At 42.2% G+C, this 24047-nt stretch overlaps 2 protein-coding genes across 2 annotated transcripts in view; one reads left to right on the top strand and one right to left on the bottom strand.

Annotated features, from left to right (window-relative positions):
- FSHB (follicle stimulating hormone subunit beta) overlaps positions 1–12868 on the bottom strand; it is a 124009-nt gene extending 111141 nt beyond the window's left edge. The window contains exon 1 of the mRNA XM_024764619.1: positions 12853–12868. Within this exon, the coding sequence (XP_024620387.1) occupies positions 12853–12868 (16 nt within the window). The remainder of the gene's footprint in view (positions 1–12852) is intronic.
- Positions 12869–23079: 10211 nt separating this feature from the next.
- KCNA4 (potassium voltage-gated channel subfamily A member 4) overlaps positions 23080–24047 on the top strand; it is a 7438-nt gene continuing 6470 nt past the window's right edge. Inside the window, exon 1 of the mRNA XM_024764697.1 lies at positions 23080–23449. The gene's annotated coding sequence lies outside the window, so the exon portion shown is untranslated. The remainder of the gene's footprint in view (positions 23450–24047) is intronic.

The following is a 24047-nucleotide window of genomic DNA, read 5'->3' as shown; positions in this document are numbered from 1 at the left end:
TTTTTTTTTTTTTTTTTTTTTTTTTTTTTTTTTTTTTCTGAGAATTTTGTTTTAAACCTCAGAGCCTTATTTCCATCTATAACCTTTTTTTCTGCATTCACACATCCTGGCCTCCAGATTTCCAATATTCATTTCTCTCCCATGATAGTTCTGAGTCTGTCAGTCAAATCACTTGGAATCCAAGAACCGAGGTGTGCAAATAAGCACAAATGGATTCACTTCTCTGAGTATCAGTTTTCTCATATGACAAAAGCGGACAATTATGCTTTCTCCATATAGTAATTGTGAGAAATAAGTGTGATAATATGAGGCAGTGTCTAGCACAGCACTTGGCATATAGTAAATGTTCTTTGACTCTGAAGCTGAATTGCCAAATAGGCTTCCCCATGATAGCATGATTCATCTGTAACTTTTGCCTATAGCTGAAAGATTTACAATTATACCACATTTATTGGGGAAGAGCTATTTATCACAATGAAAAATTATGCTTTTTGTATTCCAAGAGAATTAGCTTTCCTCCAAATTTCATTTTCTTATTTCTTTTTTTTTTTCTTTTCTTGACTTTAGTGTATCCTGAGAAACATTTTTTTCCTTGCTTATGCCTCATTTCATATAGGCTGTCATGAGCTTATAAACAGAGACTACAAAAATATCAGGAAAATATGGAATTGTGAAACTAGAGTTCAATCAAATTCAGAACTTTGGTTTAATGTGAACCTTTATAGTTTTTTCTCTGTGGGAATGCCATATTGTAGGGAGCACATAGGTGGCTTGCACAGAAATAATTAGGTAATTCATTCTCTGCCTCTGCCAGCATCTGCTTTTTTGTTACATTTTATTCATAAGCTTTTCTTAAACACATATTTATAATTAAAAGGTTTTGGGGCCCATTATATGCTTTTTGTTGACTGTTGTGTTCACGTGAAACTTTCTCTAGGAATCAACCTGAAAATAATGCTTATTTTTTTTTTTTTTTTTGCGGTATGCGGGCCTCTCACTGCTGTGGCCTCTCCCGTTGCAGAGCACAGGCTCCGGACGCGCAGGCTCAGCGGCCATGGCTCACGGGCCCAGCCGCTCTGTGGCATGTGGGATCTTCCCGGACCGGGGCACGAACCTGTGTCCCCTGCATCGGCAGGCGGACTCTCAACCACTGCGCCACCAGGGAAGCCCTGCTTCTTTATTTTTATCTTCATGACACCCAACCCGTTTTTTTTGGAGGGGAAAAAGAAGAAAGTCTTTTTTCCTGTTAAATTTCCATCCCTTCCCCTATAGTTTCATCAGGATCAGGCAGATTCCACATATTGGCAGCCACATAGAGCAGAGACCAAATCAGATGCATATGTGAAGCTGTGATAAAAGAGAGCTTTATAGAAAGGAAATAAAGGCCAAGCAGCCATGCCTGGCTGTCAGCTGAAGACAGTGCTACTGTCATTATTAAAGCCTCAAAGAACGTAGTATCAAGTATTTCCTGTGAAACAAAGCTGGGTGACTCATTCGTTTGGTCTTTCTGTAAATGGGAAAGCCAAGTGCCTGTTTAGAAAATCTGTTGATGACAAGGTGTAATGTAAAACACTTTAATAACTGTGGTGATTTGTCAGATCCTTAGTTTGTGCAAGAACTGTGCTAAGCAAGCTGGTGTCCATTTGTCTAATCCTAGTGGTAGCTCTGTGAAGGAGGGACTAGCGTTAGCCTCATCTTATAGGTGAGAAAACTGAGCCCAGAAAGGTAAGGTAAACTGCCCAAGGTTTATACCTGGTAAATACCAGAGCCAGAATGTGAACCTAGGCTCTTTGGCACCAAAGACTATCCCCGATCATTCTGCTAAAAAGTTTATGCTACTTTTGTAAGTATCCAATTAATTTACTTAAAAACAATCATATCTAACTAGGGTACAATGTTGAAGGAAGCCAGTGCAACCCTTAGAAAGAGGTTATATTGTCAGTGAGTTTATTAAATCACGTGTTTAAAAAAATATTTCAGGTATTTAGTTCATTATATTTTTTTTTTTTTTTTTTTTTTTTTTGTGTTACACGGGCCTCTCACTGTTGCGGCCTCTCCCGTTGCGGAGCACAGGCTCCGGACGCGCAGGCTCAGCGGCCATGGCTCACGGGCCCAGCCGCTCCGCGGCATGTGGGATCCTCCCGGACCGGGGCACGAACCCACGTCCCCTTCATCGGCAGGCGGACTCCCAACCACTGTGCCACCAGGGAAGCCCAGTTCATTATATTTTTAAGGTAATAATCTAGTTCCATGTTCCTCAGCTAGTGGGCTTGGTAAGTCTAAGAATGTATATTGATTACTTATCCATCAAGTACAGTAAGAAGGGGAGGCTTCTAGGGGAGGCTTCTAGGGGAGGCTTCTAGGGGAGGCTTCCGGGAAGATGGCGGAATAGTAAGACGCGGAGATCACCTTCCTCCCCACAGATACACCAGAAATACTACAAGTGGAACAACTCCTACAGAATACCTACTGAACGCTGGCAGAAGACCTCAGACCTCCCAAAAGGCAAGAAACTCCCCACGTACTTAGGGCAAAAGAAAAAAGAGAAAACAGAGACAAAAGAAAAAAGAGAAAACAGAGACAAAAGGATAGGGACGGGACCTGCACCAGTGGGAGGGAGCTGTGAAGGAGGAAAGGTTTCCACATACTAGAAGCCCCTTCGCGGGCGGAGACTGAGGGTGGCGGAGAGGGAAAGCTTCCGAGCTGCGGAGGAGAGCACAGCAACAGGGGTGTGGGGGGCAAAGCGGAAAGATTCCCGCAAAGAGGATCAGGGCCGATTGGCACTCACCAGCCCGAGAGGCTTGTCAGCTCACCCACCGGGGCAGGCGGGGCTGGGAGCTGAGGCTCGGGCTTCGGTCGGAGCAGAGGGAGAGGACTGGGGTTGGCAGCGTGAACACAGCCTGCAGGGGGTTAGTGCGCCACGGCTAGCCGGGAGGGAGTCCGGGAAAAAGTCTGGACCTGCCAAAGAGGCAAGAGACTTTTTCTTCCCTCTTTGTTTCCTGGGGCGCGAGGAGAGGGGATTAAGAGCGCTGCTTAAAGGAGCTCCAGATATGGGCACGAGCCGTGACTGAAAGCACGGACCCTAGAGACAGGCATGAGACGCTAAGGCTGCTGCCGCCGCCACCAAGATGCCTGTGTGCGAGCACAGGTCACTATCCACAACCCCCTTCTGGGGAGCCTGTGCAGCCCGCCACTGCCAGGGTCCTGGGATCCAGGGACAACTACCCTGGGAGAACGCACGGGGCACCTCAGGCTGCTGCAACGTCACGCCGGCCTCTGCCTCAGCAGGCTCGCCCTGCATTCCATGCCCCTCCCTCTCCCCGGCCTGAGTGAGCCAGAACCCCCGAATCAGCGGCTCCTTTAACCCCGTCCTGTCTGAGCGAAGAACAGACACCCTCCGGCGACCTACACGCAGAGGCGGGGCCAAATCCAAAGCTGAGCCCCATGGAGCTGTGAGAACAAAGAAGAGAAAGGGAAATCTCTCCCAGCAGCCTCAGAAGCAGCGGATTAAAGCTCCACAATCAACTTGATGTACCTGCATCTGTGGAATACATGAATAGACAACGAATCATCCCAAACTGAGGAGGTGGACTTTGAGAGCAAGATTTATGATTTTTTTCCCCTTTTCCTCTTTTTGTGAGTCTGTATGTGTATGCTTCTGTGTGAGATTTTGTCTGTAAAGCTTTGCCTCCACCATTTGTCCTAGGGTTCTATCCTTACTTTTTTTAAAAAATATTTTTACTTAATGATTAATTTTAATTATTTTATTTTACTTTATCTTCTTTCTTTTTTTCCTTCCTTCCTTCCTTCATTTCTTCCTTCCTCCCTCCCTATAGTTCAGCACCACCAAACCAGCTCTACAACAACTGCTAAAGGAATTTCTGTAGGCAAGAAACACAAGAGAAGGAAAAGACCTATTATAACGAACCCAAAACAATTAAGAAAATGGGAATAGGAGCATACATATCAATAATTACCTTAAATGTAAACTGAAAAAATGCTCCCACCAAAAGACACAGATTGGCTGAATGGATACAAAAACAAGACTCGTATATTTGCTGTCTACAAGAGACCCACTTCAGACCTAGAGACACATACAGAGTGAAAGTAAGGGGATGGAGAAAGATATTTCATGCAAATGGAAACCAAAAGAAAGCTGGAGTAGCAATAATCTAGAAACAATAAATGCTGGAGAGGGTGTGGAGAAAAGGGAACACTCTTGCACTGCTGGTGGGAATGTGAATTGGTACAGCCACTATGGAGAACAGTATGGAGGTTCCTTAAAAAACTACAAATAGAACTACCATATGACCCAGCAATGCCATTACTGGGCATATACCCTGAGAAGACCATAATTCAAAAAGTGTCATGTACCAAAATGTTCATTGCAGCTCTATTTACAATAGCCCGGAGATGGAAACAACCTAAGTGTCCATCATCGGATGAATGGATAAAGAAGATGTGGCACATATATACAATGCAATATTAGTCAGCCATAAAAAGAAACGAAGTTGAGCTATTTGTAATGAAGTAGATGGACATAGAGTCTGTCATACAAAGTGAAGTAAGTCAGAAAGAGAAAGACAAATACCGTATGCTAACACATATATATGGAATTTAAGGGAAAAAAATGTCATGAAGAACCTAGGGGTAAGACAGGAATAAAGACACAGACCTACTAGAGAATGGACTTGAGGATATGGGGAGGGGGAAGGGTGAGCTGTGACAAAGCCAGAGAGAGGCATGGACATATATACACTACCAAACGTAAGGTAGATAGCTAGTGGGAAGCAGCCACATAGCACAGGGAGATCAGCTCGGTGCTTTGTGACCACCTGGAGGGGTGGGATAGCGAGCGTGGGAGGGAGGAAGACACAAGAAGGAAGAGATATGGGAACATATGTATATGTATAACTGATTCACTTTGTTATAAAGCAGAGACTAACACACCATTGTAAAGCAATTATACTCCAATAAAGAAGGAAAAAAAATACATAATGAGGGAAAAAAAAAAAAGAAGTACTATCTAGAGCCTTTTCTTCCTTCCTTTCACTGACCCCCTGCTTCCTTCCTTCCTTCGTGTTTTTTTTTTTTTTTAAAGGTTGGGGGCATTTTATTTTTATTATTTATTTATGGCTGTATTGGGTCTTCGTTGCTGCACGCCAGCTTTTCTCTAGTTGCGGCGAGCGGGGGCTACTCTTCTTTACGGTGTGCAGGCTTCTCATTGCGGTGGCTTCTCTTGTTGCGGAGCACAGGCTCTAGGTCCATGGGCTCCAGTAATTGTGGCCCGTGGGCTCAGTAGTTGTGGCTCGTGGGCTCTAGAGCGCAGGCTCAGTAGTTGTGGCGCACAGGCTTAGTTGCTCCGCGGCATATGGGATCTTCCTGGACCAGGACTTGGACCCGTGTCTCCTGCATTGGCAGGCAGTTTCTTAACCACTTCACCACCAGGGAAGTCCCTTTTTGTTTTTTTGGTTTTTTTAACTAACATTTATTGAATACTTACTAAACTCTGGGGTGGGGCAATGAAAAGTTTCCTACATTTACAAAGCTTTCATTCTAGAAAATTAAATAATAAATGAATATGAGTATTTCTGATAATGATCAATGGCATGAAGAACATAAAATAGGAGGCTGTGATGGTAACTGGGTAGTAGGATTCCTTTAGGTTAGGTGGGCAGAAAAGTCCTGAGGTATTCGGCTGGTGACCCGAATGGTAAGAAGCCAACTACCCAAAGAACTGAAGTCAGCCCTCCCAGGCAGAAAAAACAGCAAGGACAGAGGTTGGAAAAACCTTGGTGTCTTTAAAGAGCCAAAAGACCAATGTGATTGGTCCATGATAAGAGCAACAGGAGCTGAGGCCAGGGATGGAGGGATAGCCTGGTCACTTAGGACCTTGTGGGTCCTTGTAAGGAGGTGGGACATTGTTCTCAACAGATAAGTCATTTAAGTGGGGGTAGTGTCATGATCTGATTTAAGTTTTAAAAGCTAACTGCTGTGAAGAGAAAGAACTTAGGGGGTGAAGAGTAGAAGCAGGGGGACATATTAGGAGGCTTTTAGAGTGATGTAGAATTAGTATAATGGTGGCCAGGTACAAGACCACTCAACCTAGGATGCTGTTTGTAAGAGGGAAAGGGGTAAAGGATGGTAGGTAAGCAACTAACAAGATCTACTTTAGATAAGATAATAGAGGGTGAGATAATGAGAAGAATCAGATTTAAGAAGTGAGGAAGTACAGAAGCTGGTTCATCCTATATAATTTATGGAGATTATGGTTTATTATGACAGAAAGGAGATTTCCTTGTGGATATATCAATCTACTGGATCCCTATCTTGTTTTCCTTCAAGTCCCTCACAGATTCACAGCTGAGGCCAATGACATTGTCTTCCTCCTGCCCTCTCCCTTAGCCCTCTTGTAGGTTCAACAGCACCCCAGGGTCTAGGGCAATTTAGAAGTTAGGAGGACTTAGTGAGATCTAGATCTGAGACTCAATGCTAAAGCACACTTTGAATAATTGAGGCTCATACTTCCTTTAGAGACTGGAATAGATTGATGTTTAAAAATGAACCATATCATCCAGGCAGTGGAATATTATTCAGCACTAAAAAGAAATAAGCTATCAAACCATGAAAAGATTTGGAGGAAACTTAAATGCATATTGCTAAGTGAAAGAAGCTAATCTGAAAAGGCTACATACATACTTTTTGGTTCCAACTATATGACATTCTGGAAAACGTAAAACTATGGAGATGATAAAAAGATCAGTGGTTGCTAGGGGTGGAAGGAGGGAGAGAGATGAATAGGCAGAGAACAGAAGACTTTTAGGGTAGCAAAAATCCTCTGTATGGTATTATAATGGATATATGGATATATGTCACTATATATTTGTCCAAACCCGTAAAATGTACGAACCGAGAGTGAACCCTAAGGTAAACTTAGGACTTTGGCTGATTTGCTCTGTCAATGTAGGCTCATCCACGGTAAAAGGAAATGTACTATTCTAGTGAGTGATGTTCACAATGAGGGAGACTATGCATGTGTGGGGACCTGGGTCATGGGAAATCTCTGTGCCTCCCTCTGAATTTTGTTGTAAACCTAAAATTACTCTTAAAAAAAGCCTTAAAAAATGAACTATGACAACTTCACATATTTTAATGATAAAAGTACTTAGTACTTCGAGTATTTTAGGTTTGATACTAAGGGAAATACTAAAATGTACTCATTCTATAGTATTAAAGAATGGATATTAGGAAGGATCTTATATTGCCTGAGGTAAAGAGTCATATATAAATTGCTCGTGGCAGATAATTTCAAGAACATTTTTAACCATGTGCCTACAACATGCGTGGTATAACATTTAAGATTTAGGAAGGCACAGAAGTGAAGTGAGTTTTTTTTTCCTTTTAATCAGTGTTAACCTCACTAGCACAGTGTCTTAAAGTTGACTCTATTCATTATTTTTGCAAATAAGTTCCACTTGACAGGCCAATCAAACATTTTTCTCCACCTTCTACGTATTCTGCTTATACTGAAGCTAATATTGCTTCCAGATTTCAGTATTATTGTGCCTACAGGAGCATGGCTGACTTTATTTCATAATCCCTTCCAAATTCAGTTAATTAAATGGAAAAAGTTAGTAAAATCAAACATTTGTTACTACAGTAAAAAGTTTATTTGAACGGAATTTTTCTCTTTTTTGGACTGGTGGCTTGGCATTGTAAATCCGCCTTCCAAATTCACCCACAAACATGTTTCTGTGGAAACAGAGCCACAAATAGAAGCAGTGGTTATTGATTTTTTTGAGGGGCTACCACCTGGTTTCTGCAAAACCCTGGAGAGCATATGCCAACTTCCATGTGTATTTTATCTCCTTTCTCTCTCCCTACCCCTCCCATACCCTCACAGGTTTAAAATAATCCAGGCCTATCAATTATTTATCACAAGAGCAGTAGATTGGCTGATAAAACAAAGAGAATCTGACCTCTGATTGTTATTCGAGTCTCAGACGTGTGGCCGCTCCTACAACCAGGCTCTTTCTGTTTTTAGGGAACCTTACCAGGCCCAGGCTGATCCTCCACCCTTGGTCAGGCCCTAGTGCTGCATCTAAGATGCTCGTGTTATGTTCCCCAGCCTCTCCAAACTTTGTTTAGTTCCTTGTCCTTTGATCTAGGCTCTCCACCTACTTAACACCCCTCTCAGCTCTGTCTCAGCAGCTAACTCCTACCCAATCAACTGATTGCAATTTAGACACTTCTTCCTTTAAGAAGTCTTTCCTGACCCTCCCACTAGATTAACATGCCTGGCAAACATTGCTGTAGCCCCTGTAAATGGTGATCATAACATCTATGTTGTGATAGATGACTTTTAAGTTAAATAAAGAAAAAGTTTGGCATAGTGTATTCATTTTCTGCAGCAGCTGTAAGAAAGTAATACAAATTTGGTGGTTAAACCAAGAAATAGAAATTTATTCTTCCATACTTTTAGAGCCCAGAAGTTCAAAATCAACATGACAGCAGTGCTTTGCCTCTAGAGGAGATTCTGTTCCTTGCCTCTCCTAGGTTTTGGTGGCTGTTGGGAATTCTTGGCTTGTGGCGTCATCACTCCAGTCCCTGCCCCTGTGGCCGTGTTGTTCCCTTCCCTTCTCTGTGGATCTCTCTTGTGTATCTTTTATAAGGACACTTGTCATCAGATTTAGGGCCCACCTGGATAAACCAGGATGATCTCTTTATCTCAAGATCTTTTTCTTTCAAATTTTATTGCAATTTTTCCTTTTGTAAAAAAATGTTTATTGAGTTTTTTGTTTGTTTGTTTATCTTGGCTGCACCAGGTCTTAGTTGCGGCATGTGGGATCTTTTAGTTGCAGCATGAGGACTTCTTAGTTGTGGCATGAGAACTCTCAGTTTCGACATGCATGTGGGATCTAGTTCCCCGACCAGGGCTTGAACCCAGGCTCCCTGCATTGGGAGCGCAGAGTCTTACCCACTGGACCACCGGGGAAGTCCCTCAAGATCTTAATTACATCTGCAAAGATCTTTTTTTCCAAATTAGGTCATGTTTACAGATTCTGGGGATTAGGACACTGGAGGACATATCTCTTTGGTGTCCATCATTCAGCTCACTACATATAGTCAGCGGCACCAAACACTATAAGGAATAGCAGCTCTTAATAATGAGGAAAGTAATGATAATGACTTGTTGATAGAGAAATCAGAGCATATTCCCACTGGTTCTCTTTAGACTACTGTCTTTACCTTGATGGGCTGTGTCATGCTAATACCCACATCAGTAACTTCACTCCTGCTATTGTCTTCACTTGAGGGATGCTTTGCTAGTCTTATCTTACCCATCTTTAACATTCAGCTCAAGTTTAACCTCCTCTACAAAGCCTACTAAGTCAATTAGCAGTGATAGTAAAAGTATCTAACATATATTGAGTCCTTACTACTTGCCAGGCATGGTACCAAGAGCATTAAGTTTCCTTTTTTTTTTTTTTTTATTTTTTTTTTAAGTGTCCTTTTGATACCCCCACTGTTCTTCCTTCCTTTGACTTGGTATAACATTTATATCTGTACCACCATAAACACTATTTAATTATATACTATCAGATAAATTAATTGTAGGCTATGCCTCTAGCCTATATATAAATTCTTTATAATATACACTACTTATATACTGTTTTACTATATCACTACAACTGTGGCTAACATTCAATAGAATACTTACCAAGGGCCAGGAACTGAGTACTTACATTTTCTCTTTTAATTATCAAAGCAATTCCACAATGTGTGGACTTCCTTTTTTCTCCTTTTTCAGATGAAGAAAATAAATTTTACAGCTAATTGTCCATGGTCAAGTGATGGTCTATTATTGATGCATTCAGAATTTGAGCCAAAGCTGTCTGACTTCCAAGACCAGAAAAACTTGTATGTTATCTTTTATATTTGCCACTGTATCATGTCAGGGCTGGTCTTGCCTTCCCAAGCATGTAGGTGGATTTGAAGCTTCTTAAGGCCATACTTGTGCTTTCTATGATGGTCTATTATGATGCTGAGTCCTTAGAATGAAAAAAATTTTTTTGGTCTTGTACTGGATGATTTAAAGAGTTCTTTAGCCAATAGCTATCATTTTGGTCCCATCAGCAATGCAGATGTAAACCAATTGAGAGACTTCAGTCAAAATAACACAAACTTCTCCCTCATCTCATCCCTTTCCCCCTTTTAAACTAGTCTTCATCAAAGATAGGGAGTCAAGGAAATCAGCATAAAGTGTTTTCCTTCTTGGTATTTTAAAGGTCATTAAATGAGGTACAATTAATAGCCTCAGCCAGAGGCTGAGAATTGTTAGAGATAGACTCTGAACCCTGTGACAAAGCTCTCTGTGCTCTAGAAGGAGAGAATTACATGTTCGTTCAAGAATGTCTAGGACTGCTTTATTTGCTATTGTTAAACAGCAAAACCTTTTATCCTCCCAGAACCAAGTTCACATAAACAATGATCTGATAAGGTTTCTTTACCATTAATTTCACTCATTAAAAGGAAAAGAAGATGACAAGCTTTAAAAAATTTTTTTTCTCGGGCTTCCCTGGTGGCGCAGTGGTTGAGAGTCCACCTGCCGATGCAGGGGACACCGGTTCGTGCCCCTGTCCGGGAAGATCCCACATGCTGCGGAGCGGCTGGGCCCGTGAGCCATGGCCGCTGAGCCTGTGCGTCCGGAGCCTGTGCTCCACAACGAGAGAGGCCACAACAGTGAGCGGCCCGCATACAGCAAAAAAAAAAAAAAAATTTTTCTCAAACTATTATCAATCAGTTTTCTAGTTTATATCAGCTCAGCTGGAAAACAGCAGAATTATGGATTTTAACACAACAGAGACAAATGCCATTTAGTTTTCTCCAACTTTGATTTTGGTTTAATTTGTTAATATTTAATTAATTATTTAAGGACAATTAATTTCCTGTTTCCTTTACAATAGCAGAACTTTTTAAAGAAATAAATTCAAAATGTCCCTCTACTGTTAAAATTACCAAAATGATCTGGCAAATAAAAAAGTGAATCCTTGTGCCCTAGAAATGTTTACTTTGTCAGGTGGGTTTCAGAAATAAAAAAATGAACCATTTTCTAATGGCATTCATTCAGTTCTAAATAGTAATGTTAATAGTTAGCCATTGTTTATGAGTGCTCACCAGGTGAGAACCTGGTCTTAGAATTTTTCATTTTTAACCTATTTGCTCTTCACAACAGTTTTATGAAGAAGCCACTATTTTTATGCCCAATGAACTGATAAGAAAATTAAAAATCAGAGAAATTATGTAATTTCCCCAAAGTCATACAGCTAGTAAAGGATAGTCAGTATTTGACTCTACACAAAAAATGTAAAGTGTACTGTTAAATGCACTGCCCTCTCCAACAATAATTGCCAACACTTTGCTCTTCATGAGTAAACATTTTACAAAATTGACAATGTGACAATGCTGAACCTTTTTTTTTAACATCTTTAATGGAGTGTAATTGCTTTACAATGGTGTGTTAGTTTCTGCTGTATAACAAAGTGAATCAGCTATACATATACATATATCCCCATATCTCCTCCTTCTTGCATCTCCCTCCCACCCTCCCTATCCCACCCCTCTAGGTGGACACAAAGAACCAAGCTGATCTCCCTGTGCTATGCACAATGCTGAACTTTATCTGAGCCCTTTGCTCCTGGAAAGCAAATAATGGTTAAGAAATCTTCCTACCCTTAAATGACCACCCTGTGCTGGTGTATTTTGAGTTAAGACCCACTTGCCTCCTTCCCAAGGACTCCCATAAACTCCAGGATAACCTTCTTGCTTATTGGTCGCTAAAAAATCCCAGGCTCCCTCCTGTTCTTTGAGACATTCCTCATTTATGAATATTCTTCCTATTGTAATAGTTTATATAAAATAATCTTTTCTGCATTTGTCTTTCACAGTTTGGTACTGTAACTCTGATATGATGGCCTCACTTTTGGATCCCCGTTTACTCCACCCAGTAAAGGACTTTTGGAGCCCTTTGTCCTCTGCTCCTGGCTAGTGATTGGTGACCCAATGGTAAGTCCAGCTCCTGTTCCCGTGCGATAGACTCGTGTCCGTTGGTAGCACGGTAAGGATTTGATTTTGATTCTTTTTGAACACATGCCTGATTTCTGCTGCCGGCTTCTTTTGGTTTTGTGGTCTGACCATTTGGTGGTCTCTGTAAAGAAACTAATGGTTTATAAAGATCTTGTCTCTGTCAGGTGAAAGACAACAGAGACTCTGGGTTGTTAGTCTTGCCTGTTTGTCTGTTTGGAGTGCAAATCAATTAAGAACTTATACCCAGCGGGAAGAGAACAGTTCTTTGCATTTCTGTGTTTATGTTTGACCCATGACAGAAATTTTAGAATTGAAGTCGTAGGCTTTCTCTCTTTCTGTGTATTTATGTGTTATTCAGAAAGGCCTTTACCAATCTCATTGTGTGAGTGTGTAATATTTCCTACCGCCAGGTGGAACTACCAAATTTGATTCAACCTTAAAGAGCTCCTTAAGGCATTCTATTCTGATTGGCTTAGAGGTAAATTATTGAATATGTAAGTTGAATATTCCTAAAATTCCCAGGAATTAAGGAAGTTGAACTATTAAGATTTTCAATGTGCCAAATTTTAAAAGTATCCATACAGAAACCAAGTCAGAAATGTTTTATGATTTCAAGCTCAAATAATTTAGGTAAATCTTTGGCAAATAATTGTTTAACATTTTTTTGTTTAATAAAAACAGCTATGTTTTCTCTGATTTATCAGCATTGAGTATAATATACACATAGATTTTTATTCCATTTGCATATTACAGGGTAAGACTCACCTCCATCTTTCCTCATGACCCCTGTAGGATTCTAGGATGAGTCCTTTGTTTATCTGCTTCTGCTTCTATAAAACCCCCAGCCCCCTTCCTTTTATTTGAGACTCTCCTCATTAATGAATAATCTCCACATTGTAATGGCTCGAATAAATCGTCTCCTCAGTTGTCCTGTGCATTTTGTCTTTCACATAATTTGTCTCCTTCAGTTCATACAACAACCTTATCAAGTATGTATCATTGTTCTCGCTTTGTGGTTGAGAACATTCCATTTAGAAAACTTAAGAAACCTAATCAAGGTCATACATCTAGTAATGGATGGAGATTTGCTGGTTTTAGAGGCTATGCTCTTAACTTGTAATCTGTATATCACCAGAAACAAGTCAAATTATTCTTTGCATATATCACATTCAACTTAGGAATGAAATATTCAATAACTTCCCATGAGTTAAAGAGGAGAATATAGTATATTTTTTCTTTAAGCTTGAAACTGGAGCCAAAGTTCATCATTTGATGGAGATGCTCTGTCTTGAGCAGGAAAATTAATAGTTATTAAATGTATTATTAGTACATGGACTCTGTTGAGCTACGTTTGAGGCACGTGACTAGACCACTAACTACATATACATTAGTGGTGGCAGAAGATTGTATGAACCAGAGCTGTCTTGAAAGGCTGCACCAAATACTTTGGTCCCAGGTAGAAGAAACCATCTCAGATTATCACATGTCAAGCCCACTCTTCTGTAAGTTGATTTAAAATTTTGGCAATTACTTAATATTATTTTAATTGTTTATAGAGTTTGGTATATCACCCCTGCTAAGAAACACCCAATTCTCTTGCATTTTTCAGTAAGTCTCTTGCTCTACACTTTGCGGCTTTCTCACTTAAATATTTCTGCAACATACTCCTATAACTTTTAAGCTCTAGTTCAGTCTCCTTTTTAAAAAATTTTTTCTCCTGAGTGAACCTGAAGAAATAAAACACTAAGCCATCAAGATATTATTTTGAGGAGTGGTCTTTACATTTTTGGCAATGTAGTATTCTAAAATAATTGCTGGAATGCTCTGCCTCTTAGAAATGACTCTCTTGATGCTTTTAACTAACGCAGGAGAATATGCATGTATGAATCTATTCTAAGAATAAAGCAATTGTCTATTGCTTTCAATATTGTCCTAAAAATAACTTTAATTTGGATCCAGTCAATTTTATCACACTCTTATTCAAATTATCTGTCTTTAAGTATGGAAGATTTAGTGCACCTAGTAAAAACGTCAGGAAAAATTCCGTAATGCCTTAAAGAAACCTGCTATTGTTTAGAAAACCGCACGAACAATTCCCATCTGCAAATGGTTATTTATTACATAGTTATTTTTAGATTTTTTTTTGGCTGCATCACTCACAGTAGCCTCTGGGTGTATTTGCAGAGTTTAATAATTAGCTTTCCCATTATAGCTTACACACAACATAGAAGACAACATAAACACAGGATGCATTCACATATGTCAGCACATATTCACATGCAGACGAATAAACAGGTAAGTGAGGATATCTTTCATCCAGAGTTTATCAGCCAAAAATGTGATTATTTAATAATACCTTAAAAGCCAAGACTCTTAAGTAATTGACAGTAATCAAGGAGCTATTTCTTTGTTCAGGGATTATGTTTTGTTTCCGGGCCATGCCTGTGTGCCTATAAGCTTTTCAGGAGGCTATGAAATGTCTACGCTCTTAAAATTAACTCTGAAATACAGAAAAAACTTAAAATACTGCAAAATTTCCATGTAATACTGTCCACTACTCAGCTGCAACTCAACTGTAAAATAGATTGCATAATCTCTAACGTGGAATGTGTAAGCATTTAAAGTATGCTAGATATGATGCCGGGAAGATCCTCTATAAGTAAGAATAGCAAGGGTTTCCCAAGATCTTAAAACAACCCGACATGTTGCTATTAGAATTAGTGAGCTGGACTTACTTGTATTGGCCCCTGTTCAGAAAATTTCATTCTAGCTACAGACTCAGATGAGTGAACTTCCCTTTAGGACATTGGTGGCTTGACCAGTTAATCTGATAATTTGTGACTTGATTGGCTTGGTTAAAAAGTTGAGCTAAATTGATCAGATTCCTCCTTTTAGATATTGTAGAGCATGTGAAGGACCTTTAAACTGAAAGACTGTGTAACAACGGGGCTAACTCAACCATTGTGGGGCCACATGTATGGAGACATTATGGGAAAGCAGACTCATTACTGAGAAAGAGTTCTTCAGCTCTTTTGTGGACTCCTATAAGATCTGACAATAACCTTACTGTAGGCCGACTGTTTATGAGCTAGCTTGAATTGCTTTCTGTTCCTTGCTATGAAAAGAACTGTTAACAAAACAGAAGTCGTAACAGAGACAGCACATCATGCCTTTTAGAGAATAGGCAGCACTAGACCAGGGAGAGAAATCTGGGAACTACATTTACAACTCAGGACACCTGGGGATAGCAATCATCACCTCTTATGTACATGTGAGCGGTTTTCTGATGTAGAACTGTGAACTCTTCCCTCTGCCCAGGACTACCTCTCTAACCCCCTAGGAAGGCTCCTTCCTATCTATTCTCAGATACTTACAAGAGTGACTAAGCCTGAAATTGGGGTCTGAGAAAGGAAGGAGGGAGATGCACCTCCATGATCCCAACTTAAAATGATTAGGTGGTGGTATGTAGAATTAAATCGTATTAGGACTCTGGTGCATTAGATTCTGTCTGTTCACTAGACTCCTTATGGGAAGGCCTTTGCTTTCTAGTTACCCTTGTCTGACATTTTCAATCTTTAGACCACATCTGTTCAGACCTCTTCTAACAGTTTTTCTTTTCTCTGCCCTAAATCTTCACATGGCAAGCTTTCTTGTCATGTAGGCCTCAGTTCAAATGTCACTTTCTCTGTAGTTAGCCAACTGAAGTTGAAAACCTTTTTCCTGACACTCTATTACTTTATATCATTTTCCTCATAACAGTTAATGTTGTGTGAAATAACTTTGCTTATCTTTTTTTTAAAAATCAAATTAATTTTTGGCTGTGTTGGGTCTTCATTGCTGCACACAGGCTTTCTCTAGTTGCGGTGAGCCTGGGCTACTCTTCATTGCAGTGCGCAGGCTTCTCATTGTGGTGGCTTCTCTTGTTGCAGAGCACGGGCTCTAGGCGCGAGGGCTTCAGTTGTTGTGGCACGCAGGCTCAGTAGCTATGGCTCGTGGGCTCTAGAGTGCAGGCTCAGTAGTTGCTCTGCGGCATGTAAGATCTTCCCAGGCCAGGGCTCGAACCCATGTCCCCTGCATTGGCAGGTGGATTCTTAACCACTGCACCACCAGGGAAGTCCTGCTTATCTTTTTAAGAGCAGGGGCTTTTTGTTTATCGCTACTGCTTCCTGCTTAGACTGATGCCTGAGATAAAGGAGGTGCTCAGTAAAATTTTGTTGAATTAATGAACAGTTGATACTGTTAACAACATTCAGGATATTCAAGCTAATGTCATTTATAGCCATTTTACAAGAAAAACTGCCCAAAATTCCAAATTGGTTTAGAGTGAGTTTTAGATTATGAAGCCCTAATAAAATGTTACTACCATGTTAACAACTGGCAAGTTGATTACAAATCTTTCCATTCCTTGAAAGAAAACCTGTAAGGATCATTTCTTTCTCAACATGTTGCTGAGTTTTGGGTACCAGTTTCTAATACCATAGTGAAGTTTGCTAGGAAAGACAGGTTAAATATCTGTTATCAAGTTTTCATGATGTCTTAATCAGTTAAGGCTGCCATAAAAAAAATACCATAGACTGGGTGGCTTAAACAACAGGAGTTTATTTTCTTACAGTCTGGATGCTGGACAGCCTAAGATCAAGGTGCTGGCAAGGTAGGTTTCATTCTGAGGCCTCTTCTCTGGGCTTGTAGGCAGCCACCATCTTTCTGAGAGAGTGAGAGAGAAAGAGAGAGAGAGAGAGATTAGTATCTCTCTCTGATGTCTCTTTCTTATAAGGACACCAATCCCCTCATGAAGGCCCCATCCTTATGACCTCATCTAACTCTAATTACTTCCCAAAGGCCCCATCTCCAAACACCATCACATTGGAGTTTACAGCTTGAACATATGAATTTGGGGGGCGGGGAGGTGCACAAACATTCAGTCCATAGCAGATGATTATTACTTTAAAATAATGTCTTCTATTTATGTTGTATTTTTATGGTTGTAGAACAGTTTTCTTACATTTTTTTATGTGATCTACACTCATGATCTTGTAAAAGAGGACTGATAGTACAGTTCCCCTTTTTATAGATAAGGAAACTGAGATTCACAAGGGTTAAGTGTCTTGCAGGAGGTTCTGCAACCAGGAAGCTGGAGAGACAATCTTATAACCCCAGCATCTGATCTCTGCTCCAGCCCTGCAAGCAGTCCAAGAGTAATTGCTTTAGTCAAATGTTTATTTCCCCCCCACCCCCAGGGCTATTGTAAATCATTAGAATTTCATTGTAATTTACTTTCAAGTTCAAATCTATATATGAATTCAGAAAAGGACTCATTCTGAAAAACCATCTAAAGAAGACTGTCAGTTTTTGTACTCCTGTGTGAACTTTGGGGCTGTCAGCCTATGTTCTCTGTGTTTATTCAGAATAAGAGCTGATTTGTGAGGTTGACTGAGAGATAAATTAGAGGGGCTTCTAGTGTATAAAAAACCTGATAGCTGATGTGTTGTTCTCAGCAACCAGTGATGAGAAACCATAAGTTAACAACCTAGACACTCATACTCTCAGCTTTGTTTGTTTGTGCTTTTGGTTCTAAAATACAGTTGACCTTTGAACAACATGGGTTTGAATTGTGCAGGTTCACTTACGCAAGAATTTTTTTCCAATACGCTGTAGTTGGTTGGTTGAATTCACGAAAGCTCAACTGCAGAGAGGGAGGAATGATTATAATTTATACTCGGATTTTTGACCGTGCAGAGGGTTGGCGCCCCAACCCTTGCGTATTTCAAGGGTCGACTGTATATCAGTTGGCTAATCCCCAGAATTGTGTTTCTCTCTTAGCCAGGAGTGGAGAAAAGTGAGCAAAGAGCAGACATAATTTGGGGTATATTTCTTAACTGATCTGTACCTACTACAAATTTCTTCTACATGAGAGCATCCTTCCTACAACTATGGCCCTTGTTTTGGAAAGCATGTGCTGGACAAAGTCTTTATAGTACTTAACCAAATCAGAAGTAATGTTGGTCTGATGAAGGAGAGATGGTCAGGGCTGTGATGGGTGTTGGCAGCCTGGAGGAGGCATTAACATTCTTAGGCTTTAGAGCAAAGGCCTGTTTTAAGCCTTGGTGATGTCTGTTCTAGGGGGTGAAAGGTACTGATCACAATCAAAATGGGGAAGATGGCAAAGCAGCCAACTCTTGAAAGGGTAGAATCCAGCCTGTACCATGGTCATTGACCATATTTAAAGGGACCTTCAGAGTCTGGAACACATTGTTGGCAGGACGTATACCATGACCTCTTATTTTTATAAAAAGGCGCACATTTACTTATACGAGAAAAGCTCCTTGACATAAATTATTAGGAGTTAATATGGAAGGCACAGTGGTGGTAATGTCTGTAGGGACTGAAAACTATTCCATACCTAAACCTTCTTCTATTCATCTCTGCCCCAAGTTTGCACCTGATTGATTGGTGCCCGCACACAAGGATGCGGGTGATTTTTATCTGCACCAAGGTGGATATTTCATTTTAAGTGAGTCTCCATAACTGCTGTATACTCTAACCACATATAAGGAAAGCATAACAAAGAGCTAAAAGAATGAATCCACTTCACCTTGTTATAGTGTACAGTTGGCCCTCAGTACCCTCTGGCTCTGCATCCATGCAGTCAACCAACCAATCTGTGGATGCAGAACCCGCAGATACGGAGGGCTGACCATACTATGCCATTTTTATATTAACGGCTTTGAGTAACTTCAGATTTTGGTACCCACAGGGGATCCTGGACCAGAGGAACTACTGGATCTGACAGGGTGGATCTCAATAGCAGGGTCACCCCACATTGGTAGATTACCATTAGAGATGCGGTACATTGCAAATTCTGAGTTACTTCAGTTAACGGACATTTCTGATTGATTTGCATTCAGAAATCTAAATCTGAGATGATTTAAGGTTCTGCCAACTCAATTTCACTCACTTAGCTTCTCAGATGCATTCATAGATGGAGGAGAAAGATGTCATTTTAGCCAAGAAGCCTGGAAATGCCTGCAACTCAGTCTACTCAGTGGATGCTGCAGCTGCCTATCTGCGTTTGCCCAGGGGAGTGTGTCATGCGTGTGAACCACATCTGTCCTGTGTGTAGAGGTGGAAAAAGGGTTGAGAATCCTTTCATGCAGTGTTTTGTCATAGACCGTAGTTCAGACTCTTGAGCGTGGCCTAAGTCCACACTCAACTGCTTCCCATTCCCATTCCATGTCGGATCCTCTGCTTCTCTTTGATTATCCTTACACTCATTCTAGCCATTCTTATTCAGTAAGCCTTTGACCCGTGGCTCCTTCTGGCTTGAGGACCTTTCTAACCTCAGTTAATGCTGCTTCTCTCTGCTCCTCGTGTGACTTCTGTCAGACCCTAACCGCATGGGTGTGTTGATGCATCTCTCACCCCCCTAGACCGCAGGTGTCCATCCGGGGCAGAGAGTAGCTGTCTTACTCCCCACTGTACCTACACAGAGCTGTGGTCAGAGAGTCAGGAAGTGAGTGGTTAGTCTTTCTATCCAGGATTGATGTTTCCTCATTTAATGAGAAGTGATTATGCTGTTCTGAGGTCTTAAGACCTGACTAGTACTGGTATGCATAAAACGGAATGCAAGGTGGTGTGGTGAAAGGTCACTGAAAAACCCATCTACAAGGAAAAGCTAGCTGAGTGACTCACATTTCACAAGGAATTATGGGCTGCTCAGAACATCTGCATCCATACATTAGGGAATGGGAAGCATGGAATCAAGTGCCCCAGAACTCTTTCCCCCTCACATCCCTTCAGAACTTTAAAAGGCCGATAGCTGAGAGTCTGGGGTGAGCAGGTATAAGCAATCTTCTCTGGGTTTTCTCCCAACACATTCACTGAGCTTTCTTGGCAAATGGAAGCCTCTTCCATTATTCATTCATTTTAGTACATTCTTATCGAATGCCTGCTCTGGGTCAGGTATTGCGCTGGTTGCTCGGGATACACTGCCTGTATTCAGGGAGGTGTTGTGGGCTTCTGGGGGAGAGAGAGGTGAAGTAAACAGAATGCTGCAATTCACTGGAGACCATGGTCCCCAAAGAGAACAAAAACATTTATAATGGACTTAGTTTGTATCCCACAGGGCCTTCTATCTGCTTTGTACAAAGGAGGATCTGCTGCCCTTTGCCCTTTTCTATATAAGCGTAAGCTTCATAGTGTGGTCTGGAATATTTGTATTACCACTGAGAGAATTCAAAGCCAGGGAGAAATTATGTGTGGTATTGGGTATATTTGGGTGTAGGGGGCTTGAAGAATTTTGACTAGTTGATGATTAAGAAAGGCAAGAAAATAATTTTTTCCTCTCCAGAGAAAACAGTTTGAAACTGAGACAAGGTAGATTTTTGTTGGTCACAGCAAAGAATCTTTCTGCTACTGTTTATCTGTGGGACTTTCTAGGAATCCTTAAGAGAATTTCAGGAAGAGAAATGGAATGTTACTTGTTTGCTTTATAAAGAAATTCTTTTAAAGTTCAAAGAGGTCTGTGTGTGTGTGTGTGTGTGTGTGTGTGTGTTTGGGAAGTGTGTGTGTTTGGGAAGTGTGTGTGTGTTGGGAAGTGTGTGTGTGTGTGTGTGTGTGTGTGTGTGTGTGTGTGTGGGAATGGGGGGAAGCCTGAGTGAGGAGCATGCTCTTCCCAGTTGGGGGCCGCCTACCTCTCAGGTTTCAGTTGTTCCCTCCACGCCAGTGCCACATGTCCATGTATTCTTTATGGCAGCCACTCCAATTCTCACATTCCTCAGACACATTTCCCCTTTCTTTGTCAATCCTTGCTTGCTTCCCCCAAATTAGATGCTACTCCATTCACTGCATCCCAGGAACACGTTTCTCATACCTCCATCAAAGCACATACCCGCTTGTTTCCTAAACTGCCTCTGTATCTGTAACAGCCAGTAGTTTGTGAGGACAGATGGGCATTAGACCACGTGGCATTATCATCACTAGCATGGGGATTGTCCACATTGCTGAGTCAGCTGTTAAAGGCCCAGTTCTGCTAAATAATTAGCTATGTAACTTTGGGGCAAGTTCATTAACCATCATAAGCCTCAATTTCCTTCTCTATAAGATAGTGATAATAATAATCCCTATCACATAAAGTGTTTTATTTATGCAGATAAAATTAAACAATATGTATGCAAAGTATTTAGCAGAGAGCCAGAGAGCCGCTAGGTGGGCACTCAAAAGAGTGTTACCAGCCTTGATCAAGTTCTCAGTAACTATATCTTGTATGACCTGAATGAACATCTTCATGAAAGTGGTTTTTCCTCAGCTGTGTTCTTGCTGTGGTGCTTTAGTTACTCAGATTCCTGATACCTAAGAAGTGTAAATATTTATAGAGACCTCAGGCATTTTAAACTTTAAAATTCTCTGGGCTGTGATAGGAACAAACAGTAAATGGAAGCATATTATGGAAGCATAATTCATAAAGTTTTAACATGATCCAATTAAAATGTCCAAGCTTCAATATACCTGTCTTTTGTGTATCATTCCATCTCAGTTTTCATCTCCCTGAAAGTATTTCCACAGTTGCTTCCAACTGATCTCACAAATTGCTTTTGGGAAACTAGTCCCAAGATCCTGTGCTCTCAGCCCTGCCTTCTACCATCCCAAGAAACATCCTTCTGATGAGACAACAATAAACTCAACCATCTGCTTTTGGCATGTATGAAACTGCACAGTGACTACTACACATTGTGGCAGTACAGAAGGGATCTGGGGCCAGTACATGGGATGTTTTTTACTTTTGGAGAAATCCACTCTCCCTACTTTCAGAAATGGATTATAGTGGGGCATGAATTGAGACAGAGCCTCTCTAGAGCTGGTGTGGATGCCATCTTTCTCTCAGTTCCTCCACCTGCAGTTGAGGCCAGAGGATCACAGATAAATTCATTCAGGACAAAGGTTCTAACTTTTGTCACTAACTGGAAGAAGTTAGGAAAACCAGACCCCATGTCAGTTTAATTTTTTTTTTCCTTTTCACCGATTACAATGCAATTTTGGGGGTGGGGCTCGGGGAAGTGCGGTTTTTGTTGTTTTATGGAGGTGGGTGGCATTGGAGATCCGACCATTACGTTAGAGACCTCCCGGGAACCAAACCTCTTGCCAAATCATATTTCTTTTTGGAGCAACAGGTTCGCCGAGGGCTCCTCCCACTCTTCCAAAGCCCCCCGCCCCCGGGGCGGACTTGCAACCTGCTTCTAGCGCCCCGACTCTCTCCTAACTCGGACCTTAGCCTCCCTGCGCAGCCCTTAGCCTGGGCCCGATTCCAATTTCAGTAATCCTTCCCTCCCAGGGGTCGGACACCTGCGTAAAGTCGGTCTCCTCCTCTCCTGGGAGTCCCGACCCCCGACTTGAGGCCGGCAAACTCTCTCTCTACAAGGGAGGCGGAGGCCGAGGGGCCTGGGCGCGCTAGCAGACGACTAGAGAGCTCTGGGCTGGCGGCCTCGCAGAGATGCACCCGGGCTCCCAAACCCACAAACCCGTTATGGTGCCGGGGCTGGTGGGTGGGGTGCCGGGGGAGATGCAGAGAAAGCGGGTCGGGGAGAGGAGAAGACGCCCAGAAGCACCCTGCGGTCGAGACTGGACCTGCCGTCGAAGTCACCCCTTCCAGCCTCTCTTGGCGTTCCTGCTCTGCCGTCGGGACCCCATTTAGCTCCAAAGGGGACACCTCTCTCTCCGGGATTAGCTCCTCGCCTCTGGGAGCGCAAGCCAGGGGATCCTGGAATGGTTCCCACTGGCTCCCCGGAGCCTCGTTGTCGGGGGGCCGCAGCCGGGGGGCCGGCAGTCACGGCGTCGTGACTGCGCCCGCCTCGCCGCGCCGGGAGGCGCCCCCGGTGACCGCCGTGAACGCCACACCCTCGGACGGCCCTGGCCCCGCCCCCGGCCGGCGCGCGCTCCCGGCCAGGGGAGGCGTGTGCTGCTTCTGCAGCCAGCGAGAGAGGGAGAGGGAAGGATATTGGAGGAATTCGGGATTAACAAGTGATCGCTGCTGTCTAGGATTTTGTTTCTTTTTCTGGGGAACCTTGACTTTCCTTCCCCGTCGAGCCCTTCTGTGCTGAACTCCCGAGGAACCAGGAGTCTTGGGGTCCTCCGTGGGGCAGCCCCGATCCCCACCCCCGGGCTCCAGCAGCGAGGATTCTGTGCACCCCCGCTGGCCAGGCAATAGAACTTGTTCCGTGGATATTTTGGAGCCTCCACCTGCCACACCGGAGTGATTCCTTCCACCCCCAAGATCATTCTTCCCCTCCTCCAGCTGTTGCAGCTTGAGGGGGGAAAAAAGCCAACCGGGAATTTTCTTTATTTTTATTTTGCACCCCACCTGGGAATGGTAAGTATGATACCTCTCTTATCTTTCCTCTACTCTTTTGGCTGTTAAGAAACAGTGGACATTTGAGGGATAAATAATATCGAGAATGTGACAGAAGGGCATGAATGGAAGGCGGTTAAAAATAAACCAGGAGGTGGGAGAAGGGAGGTGCAGATGCTGTGCGGCTTTCCGGGGGGCCAAACAGTTGTTATTTTCCCAACCCAAGGGATGGGGTGCGTGCGCCCTGCTTAATGTGCCCGAGCGGGAACCTAGGTCTGGAGGCAAGGGCGCGATTAAAGATGTCGTTTCCCAACGAGGTGGGGTTTAGATTTAGCATCGTTTTGCCTCATCCCAGACTCACTGGTTCCGTTTCTTTGCGAACAGCTGGTGAACGGGTTTAAATTGCTGCTTCTCCCAACATTTGGGTTTGCGTGCATTTTCTGAGCATTTGAGCAACACATAGGGACTGTATAAATGGCGTGCGTTGAAGTGTATATTTCTCACGGTATTGGCCCTTGGAATTCTCTCTCTCAGTCTTCTCTTTCTCCTTTTCTCTCTCTGATAAGCTTCAGGTACCACCCTAAAACAGTTGCAGGAATTAGAAATGAGAGATGAAAAC

Source organism: Neophocaena asiaeorientalis, unplaced genomic scaffold, assembly GCF_003031525.2.
Source record: "Neophocaena asiaeorientalis asiaeorientalis breed wild unplaced genomic scaffold, Neophocaena_asiaeorientalis_V1.1 scaffold230, whole genome shotgun sequence".
NCBI classification, from domain to species: domain Eukaryota; kingdom Metazoa; phylum Chordata; class Mammalia; order Artiodactyla; family Phocoenidae; genus Neophocaena; species Neophocaena asiaeorientalis.
This window is presented reverse-complemented; position numbering and strand designations above follow the sequence as displayed.